This window comes from Pseudonaja textilis, chromosome 3 (assembly GCF_049901715.1).
Source record: "Pseudonaja textilis isolate UNSWEBS1 chromosome 3, rPseTex1.2, whole genome shotgun sequence".
Classification (NCBI taxonomy): Eukaryota; Metazoa; Chordata; class Lepidosauria; order Squamata; family Elapidae; genus Pseudonaja; species Pseudonaja textilis.
In genome coordinates, this window is record NC_141992.1 from 64626892 (window position 1) to 64636624 (window position 9733).

Genomic DNA, 9733 nt, shown 5'->3' on the forward strand with positions numbered 1-9733 from the left:
CAGGTGTAGCATCCCTATGGTAATGTGATCAAAATCCAGATGTTTGGCAACTGTTTCATATTTATGATGATTGTAATATCCCAGGGTGATGTGATCGCTTTTTGCGACTTTCTAACAAGCAAAGCCAATTCACTTAACAACTGCAGTATTAAGTTAGCAACTGCAGAGATTCACTTAACAATTGTGACAAGAAAGGTCGTAAAATGGGGCAAAAGGCACTTAACAAATTCTCTCTTAGCAACATACATTTTGGGGTCAATTGTGGTCCTAAGTTGAGGACTACCTGTACTAGCAGAGATCTCTGCAAGGGCATAAAACAGGGGTGTCCAACCTTGGCTGCTTTAAGGCTTGTGGACTTCAACTCCAAGAATTCCCCAAGGTTGGACATCAGTGGTATAGAAGAAATCAAGATCATGGGATTGAACCCCCACCCCTTTTTATGTATGTCACAGACAGAAGCCATGTGAAAAATGGCTGGACTTCAATCCCATAATCACAGCTGCCTTCTTGGCCTTTTTCACACACACACACACACGCACGCACACACACACAGAGCTATGATTGTGGAACGATCTATGAAATATCCTGTCTTGAAAATTCCACACAAACAGAATCCTAATATACATTATGTAGAATAGAAAGGAGGAAAAATTCTGCCCAATAATAATTGCTGTTATTTTATGGGGTAATTTGTGCTTTTCCTCTGTATATTCATGTTTTCCCATGTATATATGGGAAAACTGAAAGTCACACCTCTTATCCAGGATTACATGACTCTTGTGAGCCCAGCCAGCTATGCTTTGGTTGGCCCCTCCTACCATAATAACGGAATATTATAATGCATATAATGGAACAATGGAAACTGATGTTTTTATCTGATTTTCAACATTTTCTTCATGTCTGTACCGAAAATTGGGAAAAGTCTGTAATAGAAGCATTATTTTGTAATAGCAAACTGTTGTTGCCAATTGTCTGCCATCTCTGATTAAAGATACTACATTTTAGTATTCACACTACGCTTATTGGTTATGAAAAAATTGTTTGGTTGGAGGTTCACATTTTGCGCCCAAAATGTAAATGTTACTTGCCTGTCTTATTAAAAAGCATGATAAAAAGAAAATAACTTAATTTTTATCTTTTTGAAAAAGATATTTTTTAAAATATAATTTCAATCAAGAAAGATAAAAAAAGATGGGTGCCTGGTTGTCTATTGTGCCTAAAAGAGATGTTGATCCTGTTCCCATCTGCAGTCTGGAAAAATATGGTCTTTTAATCACGGAGGGGCTAGTTTAAATATGATCCCTTCTATCTATTATAGTTGATGGAGACCTTTCATTTTACTTAGTCTCAGCTCACCAACATCGGAGTATAAATAACTTTATCTTTCATTCCATAATGACAACAAAGATATGTGTGTGTGTGTGTGTGTGTGTGTATGTATGTATATATGTATGTATGTATATATATATAACCTCAGAAAACAAATATGTATGTATGTATGTATGTATGTATGTATGTATGTATGTATGTATATATATATATATATATATATATATATATATATGGATCTTTGGTTGTTCGGGTTTTCTCCCGCGTAAGATTCGAAGTATCTAGGCAACGTTTCGATGAAGTCTCATTCATCATCTTCAGGCTTCTGTCTCCGGCTCTGTGCTTCTCAGAGTAATGTGAGATTGCAGCTGCTTCCTCCTTTTAACTGCCAGTGGGGTGGGACTTGATTGGGTGGGGGCTTGGCTGTGTTCTGATTGGGTGGGGGTGTGTTCTCATTGGTAGGGGTTTGGCTGTGTTCTGATTGGTTGGGGGTTAGCCGTGTTCTGATTGGTTGGAGGCGTGTTCTGTTCAGGTGGGGGCTTGGTTGTGCTCAGGTTAGTCTTAGTTGCTGGGGATTTGAGCTGGTGAGTTGTGATCTTGCTGTTTGGCTTCTAGTTCGTGGTCCTGCTGCATCTTCATAGTGGGTGTCGGTTTGCTTCATGTATGGCTCAGAGGGGTTTGAAGTGGGTAGTGATGCAGCTGCAGTGCAGCTTCTGGTCCATGGTCGTGTCTCATTTTCTGAATGGGTGGGAGTCTGTTTTCTATATGGAAGTGTGGTGGTGGCATCTTGTGTGGCTCTCATGGGTGTGGGTCTGGTGTCCTTCTTCATGTTAGGTACTCGTCTGTTCATGAGGGCGGGTTTCCAAATGGCTGGAAGGCGGGAGGTGTCATCTCGTTTGTTCATGCTGTGTGGGCGTTTTTCTATCTCTATGGCTTCTCTGATTATTCTGCTGTTGAAGTGTTCGGTTTTGGCGATAGTTCTGGTATTTTTAAAATCAATTTCTATGTCCTGTGGCTTTGAGGTGTTGGACCAGGGAAGAGGTCGTTTCTTCTTTTTGATTGAGTTCTTATGTTCTTCAATGCGTGCACTTATTCTTCTGTTAGTTTGTCCAATGTATGTGGTAGGGCAGGCAGTGCAGGGGATTTCGTATACTCCTTGGTTTTCTAATTCGATTTTGTCTTTGGGGTTTCTTAGGATGGTGGATATTTTTCTGTTTGTGCAGAATGCTGTTTTGATGTTGTGTTTTTGGAGGATCTTGCTAATTTTGTCTGTAGTGCCTCTTATATATGGGAGGAGGGCTTTGCCGTTTTCTTGTTCTCTGTCTTGGATTTTGGTTGGGGTTTCTTTTTGGATTAGGTGGGTAATCTTCTTTCTTTGGAATCCATTGGCTGTAAGTACGTTGGTGAGAGTGTGTAGTTCGGTTTTTTGGTGTTGTTCATCGGCTAAGCATTTTGTTCTGGAGATGAGTGTCTTGGCTCTACGGAATTGATCTGTGCTGGGTGGTGGTGTGAGAGTGCATGTAGATAGCGGTTAGTATGTGTTTTCTTCTGGTAGATGGTGTGTCCTAGGGAGCCATTGGATCTTTTGTATACCAAGACATCTAGGAAGGGAAGTTGATTGTTGGCTTCTGTTTCCATGGTGAATTGTATTTTGGGGTGTAGGCTGTTGAGGTATGTGAGGAAGTTGTTCAGTTTTTCTTTCCCGTGTGGCCAGATTATGAAGGTGTCATCTACGTATCTGAGCCAGAGTTTGGGTTTGTGGTCGTATTTTTCTAGAGCTTGTGTTTCAAAGTGTTCCATGTAGAGGTTTGCGATGACAGGTGAGAGGGTGATCCCATGGGTGCTCCTTCTATTTGTTTGTATTTTTGTCCATTGTAGGTGAAGTATGTATTGGATAGGCAGTGGTTGGTTAGATCTAGGATGTGCTTGGGGGGGTTGTATTTGTTTTGGATGGCTGTCAAGGCTTCTTTTATTGGCACTTGGGTGAAGAGGGATATGACATCGAAGCTTACTAGTAGGTCGCTAGGTTGTAAGTTTTGTTTCTTTATGATCTCGATGAACTGGAATGAGTTTCTTACGTGTGAGTTGATGGATTCTGCATAGGGTTGTAGTTGTTTGGCGAGGAATTTGGCCAGGTTTTGTAGAGGTGAGCCTATGGAGCTGACTATTGGTCTGAGTGGGGTTCCTTCTTTGTGTATTTTGGGGAGACCATAAAGCTTGGGGCATCTGGATGATTTTTTCTTCCTTGCTGGAATCATACCCAGGAATCATACCCAGGAAGCCATCCAAAACAAATACAACCCCCCCAAGCACATCCTAGATCTAACCAACCACTGCCTATCCAATACATACTTCACCTACAATGGACAAAAATACAAACAAATAGAAGGAGCACCCATGGGATCACCCCTCTCACCTGTCATCGCAAACCTCTACATGGAACACTTTGAAACACAAGCTCTAGAAAAATACGACCACAAACCCAAACTCTGGCTCAGATACGTAGATGACACCTTCATAATCTGGCCACACGGGAAAGAAAAACTGAACAACTTCCTCACATACCTCAACAGCCTACACCCCAAAATACAATTCACCATGGAAACAGAAGCCAACAATCAACTTCCCTTCCTAGATGTCTTGGTATACAAAAGATCCAATGGCTCCCTAGGACACACCATCTACCAGAAGAAAACACATACTAACCGCTATCTACATGCACTCTCACACCACCACCCAGCACAGATCAATTCCGTAGCCAAGACACTCATCTCCAGAACAAAATGCTTAGCCGATGAACAACACCAAAAACCGAACTACACACTCTCACCAACGTACTTACAGCCAATGGATTCCAAAGAAAGAAGATTACCCACCTAATCCAAAAAGAAACCCCAACCAAAATCCAAGACAGAGAACAAGAAAACGGCAAAGCCCTCCTCCCATATATAAGAGGCACTACAGACAAAATTAGCAAGATCCTCCAAAAACACAACATCAAAACAGCATTCTGCACAAACAGAAAAATATCCACCATCCTAAGAAACTCCAAAGACAAAATCGAATTAGAAAACCAAGGAGTATACGAAATCCCCTGCACTGCCTGCCTTACCACATACATTGGACAAACTAACAGAAGAATAAGTGCACGCATTGAAGAACATAAGAACTCAATCAAAAAGAAGAAACGACCTCTCCTGGTCCAACACCTCAAAGCCACAGGACATGAAATTGATTTTAAAAATACCAGAACTATCGCCAAAACCGAACACTTCAACAGCAGAATAATCAGAGAAGCCATAGAGATAGAAAAACGCCCACACAGCATGAACAAACGAGATGACACCTCCGCCTTCCAGCCATTTGGAAACCCGCCTCATGAACAGACGAGTACCTAACATGAAGAAGGACACCAGACCCACACCCATGAGAGCCACACAAGATGCCACCACCACACTTCCATATAGAAAACAGACTCCCACCCATTCAGAAAATGAGACACGACCATGGACCAGAAGCTGCACTGCAGCTGCATCATTACCCACTTCAAACCCCTCTGAGCCATACATGAAGCAAACCGACACCCATTATGAAGATGCAGCAGGACCACGAACTAGAAGCCAAACAGCAAGATCACAACTCACCAGCTCAAATCCCCCAGCAACTAAGACTAACCTGAGCACAACCAAGCCCCACCTGAACAGAACACGCCTCCAACCAATCAGAACACGGCTAACCCCCAACCAATCAGAACACAGCCAAACCCCTACCAATGAGAACACACCCCCACCCAATCAGAACACAGCCAAGCCCCCACCCAATCAAGTCCCACCCCACTGGCAGTTAAAAGGAGGAAGCAGCTGCAATCTCACATTACTCTGAGAAGCACAGAGCCGGAGACAGAAGCCTGAAGATGATGAATGAGACTTCATCGAAACGTTGCCTAGATACTTCGAATCTTACGCGGGAGAAAACCCGAACAACCAAAGATCCACATACAAATACCCGCGAGAACCTCAGAAAACAAATATATATATATATATATACACATACACACACATACATACACACACACACACACACACACACACACACATATCATTATATTGGCTGGTTTCCTATTCCCACAGATTTCCAGGCCACCTACAGTTGAAGTCAGGAAAACCAAAACACAAACCAAATCATGCAATGAAACTATCAAGTTAAATCCAACATTGGCCCAGAATGGCAAGATGCGCGGGGAAAAAATTCTGTAGATTAATTCTACAAGAATACGAACCCAATAATCCACCACTGTCAGAAGAAGCTAATATAACAGTTCTGATCGATCTTGAGATAAAGTAAATTATTTTGTTGTTTTTTAAAGGCACGCACTCAAAGCTTTATACAAAAGCGTCATAATTCATATTAATTCATTCTCCGACCCATGTAGAAGCAGGAAAATTACTGTTTGTCATCCGTAGAAAAGATGTTACGCTAAAAATGTTGAGGGAAACAAGGAGCACAGAAATTTGTCACCAATTCATTTAAATTCTCCTGTAAACTGCTCAGTTACTTTGTATTTGTAAGACAATATACGAACTGTACAGCCTGAAAAACTTTCCAGCATGCATCTGCAGCTGAATTAGGACAAGACGTCTTTCTATAAACACTTGTTTTAATGTGATACCATGCTGATTTTCCACAGCTGTTCCATTTGCACGAATCTATCCAAGAAAATTGCCTCCATAAGGTTCTCATTGCCTGTTTTTCAGGACAAGGAGTGGGGTCTAGAGTTAAGATTGATGGCTTGGCATCTATTTATCTTGCTTCTCATGAGTTATTTAATAATGAGCAAAAAGCAATAAGGAGCGTGAAGCTTCCTTCATTGGAAAAGACATCTGGTTAAGTCCTTATTTCCATATATGTGCATGGATCAAGGATTGCACCATTATTTAGCTATGCAATTTATCCTTGTTTCAGTCCAAAGGGACTCTAGGAGTTTAAAGATAATTTTTTAAAATAACCTAATGAAAATAATAACATTAAAGCACAACATATTACACTATCACCTTAAGTACTACCTCTAGCCCTCATTGCTCTATAGCAGGAGTACCAAATTGGAGGCCCGCAAGGTGGATGCGTCATGGGCAGACCACGCCCACCCTGGCTCCGCAAAGGCAAAAAAAATAGTGATACGTCTTGATAGTCACGTGACATGATCGAGTTTGACACCCATGCTCTATACCTAATCCTGAGAATCCCTCCATAAAAGCCAAGTTTTTACTAACCTCTGGAAGACCCTAAGAGGTCTTAGGGGCTGGTCCAGGGCCAGGAAATGGAAATTTCCACCAAAAAATGTTTGCTGCTTCATTTTTTAGGCAGCCCTATAGAGTTACCTTGAGGTAAGATAGGCAGCTTATAAATGTTATGAATAAATAAATAAGTAAATAAATCCACATTTGTAAGTTAACAACTTGATAATTTCAGTCACAACCATAGTTGTTCCAGACCGCTTATTTCTATCCAGCAGATTGGAACTGAATACATTACAAATTCAGGATTTTTCCACAGCCCTAACTAACCTTTGTGTAGAATTCAATGCCTTTGCTTTCTTCCTCTTGCTTTAGAGTTATCTTGCAGTGCTAAATAGAATTCTTCTGTACTGCTGGACTAAAAAAAAGTCTAGACTAGGGGTGTCCAACCTTGGCAAATTTAAGACTTCTGGATATCAGTTCCCAGAATTCCCCAGTCAGATATGCTTGAAATCCACAGGTCCTAAAGTTGCCATTGGACACCTCTGGTACAGAGCATTTAGCCTTAGTGCATACTCACATCAGATCTCTGAAAACGAACAACCCTGACATTTAGAATATTTTTTTTTGCATGGACTGCTCCTCTGCACTACCAGTTTAATTACTTACCCACAAATTCCAAGATGAATCAGCCGAATTTTACCTTTCCTTTTGGCCAAAAGTAACTTGAGAATCTGCAATCACGTTTTTTATTTGTCCTTTTACAAAACCGGATGCCATTTCTCAGATCTTCTTTAGCAACTGGCATCATATCATGTTCTATTGACATATTCCTGGCCTACTTTTTCCTTCTCCTCCCTATTTTCCAGTTTCTTGTCAATGCTAGGTCAGAGCCATTTAGGTGAGTCATCATGTTTTGCTTAATGTTCACATTTACATCCTGTCTTTCATTCCATCTAAACTTTTACTCTTGGTAACTGAACTGAGCTGAATCTTTATCCTATCCCTTGAGTTAAAGAACAAAATTAGATCATTGTCTACTGTAGACAATTGTAGGGATTGTGTGGAAGAATGTGATGGAAAGCTGGCCACTTAAATAATTATGAATTGCAAGGATGGAATCCTGTGTCCTTCAGACATTTCTGTTGTCTGTTGTGAGTAGTCAAACTGTTCTCAGAAACATCAGGAAGGTCAAGTTATCTATCACTGATAATGTCCCCTTTCTGGAAAAGCAAATTGTCTTGGAGAGACAAAAACAAACCTGTTCCCAGCTTTTCAATGGGAAATCATGGAAAATCTTGACATTGATTTCCTACTTGGTCCACTATGCTTTTTCCATAGACTCCAAGCTCTCATCCAGAACCAAATGGATGAAGACTTCAGCCTCCAACAGACTGCAGGTAATCCCTTCTTTTTATACCTTCCCTCCAACTCCACAAAAGTGTCTTAGTGGAAGAAAAGATCTATCTCCCTGATGCAGTGATATGCATGAAAATGTCAGAAAAGGCACATGCTCAGGTCTTTTGAGACCAGTCAGAGTTCACTTCTGACTGTTGGGTAGCTGAATGAGAGGTACATCAACATCATCGTCTGTCTAACAAAATGAAACTCAGTGTAGGGAAAAGTTAAAGATACTGGTACATATTAGGTAAAACTTGGTTCAATAGCAGCAATCTTGGGAGTGCTGGTGGATAATCACTTAAGTATGAGCCAGTGGTGTACTGTGAACGTCAAAAAAGCCAACACAGTTCTAGGCTGCATTAACAGAAGGATAGAATCAAGATCACATGAAATATTAGTACTGGTTTGTAAGACCTTGGTAAGACTACACTTGCAATATTGCATCCAGTTTTCATCACAATATATTAAAAAATGTTGGGACTCTGGAAAGAGTGCAGAGAAGAGCAACAAAGATTAGGGTCACGGAGGCTAGAACAGATACAGGAATTGGGCATGTCTAGTCTAATGAAAAGGACTAGATGTGATATGATACACTGTTCCAATATTTGAAGGGCTGCCACAAAGAGAGAGTCAACCTATCTACTAAATCATCAGAAGGCAACGCAAGAACCAATGGTTGGAAACTAACCAAGGAGAGAAGCAACCTAAGCTGAAGAGAAAATTATTGACAATGAGAACAATAAGCCAGGGAAATGGCTTGGCTTTAAAAGTTGTGGGTGCTCCATCTTTGGAGATTTTTAAAAAGATACTAAACAGCCATTTATTTGGTATAGAGAGTCTTGCTTGAGCAGGGCTTTGGACTAGACTCCCAAGATCCCTTCTAACTCTGTTATTCTGTTTGATCAGTTCCAGCAAGGAGACTTTCTACTGATCAGGGTGCTATTCCTACGGGTGATTCCTACGGGCAAACCCTCAACCTTATGCCTGAACTGTTCCTACTCTGACGAGTCAGAGGGGAGAACTAGCAATATGACCATGTCCATCAATGCATGTGTTTCAGTGCAGTATGTAAACAAAGCTTTTGATTAGAAATTACTTATGGAGCTTTAGACGTTAGGTATAGAGAGAATGTCGAGTGTATTATAGATATATTCACATAACAGTTGCTATATTCAGGCTTTTCGGTTAACCAGGAAATGGTATGGGATATGCAAAATATTTCCCATTCAAAAATTCCAATTTCCAGTACAAAAAGCTCCATTTCAAAGTGGAAAGCAAGTTTCATATACTACAACATGAAACAAGCTACTTCGGTCATATTAAAAATTTGTGTCAAGCTCCCAAATTAACTGAATCAGGCCATTTTGTTCTCTTACCTCCCTTTTGCAGGAAGCTTAGTAAAAAGCAAAAAGGTTAAATCGACAGAACGATTTCTTTTAAGGCATTTTTTCTGACCCATCATCCATTTCACAAAAAATAAAATGATGAGGCTCGGTTACAATTGTCAAGTCAGCTACTTCTCACAAGGAGGGGGAAAAAAAAAACAACCACTTACAAGAAAATGCCAATTTCACTAGAGCAAATGGGAGACATTTGGAGAAATATAGCACAACTGCCGTTTTTTAAAAAAATCAGTGTTGCATCTAGGTTTATGCTTTCCTAAAAAGTTTTTCTGCTGACAGTACAGATTTCTTACTTCACATAGCCTCAAAATCTATTGTGATCGCTCCTCCAAACATTGAGGTCAGATTTTGACAGGGAGGGGGGAG

General features: G+C 40.6%; 1 protein-coding gene across 1 annotated transcript in view; it reads left to right on the top strand.

Annotated features, from left to right (window-relative positions):
* Window positions 1-9733, top strand: part of LOC148126145 (uncharacterized) — a 37408-nt gene that overhangs the window by 16444 nt on the left and 11231 nt on the right. Inside the window, exon 3 of the mRNA XM_087929989.1 lies at window positions 7905-7963. Within this exon, the coding sequence (XP_087786115.1) occupies window positions 7905-7963 (59 nt within the window). The remainder of the gene's footprint in view (window positions 1-7904; window positions 7964-9733) is intronic.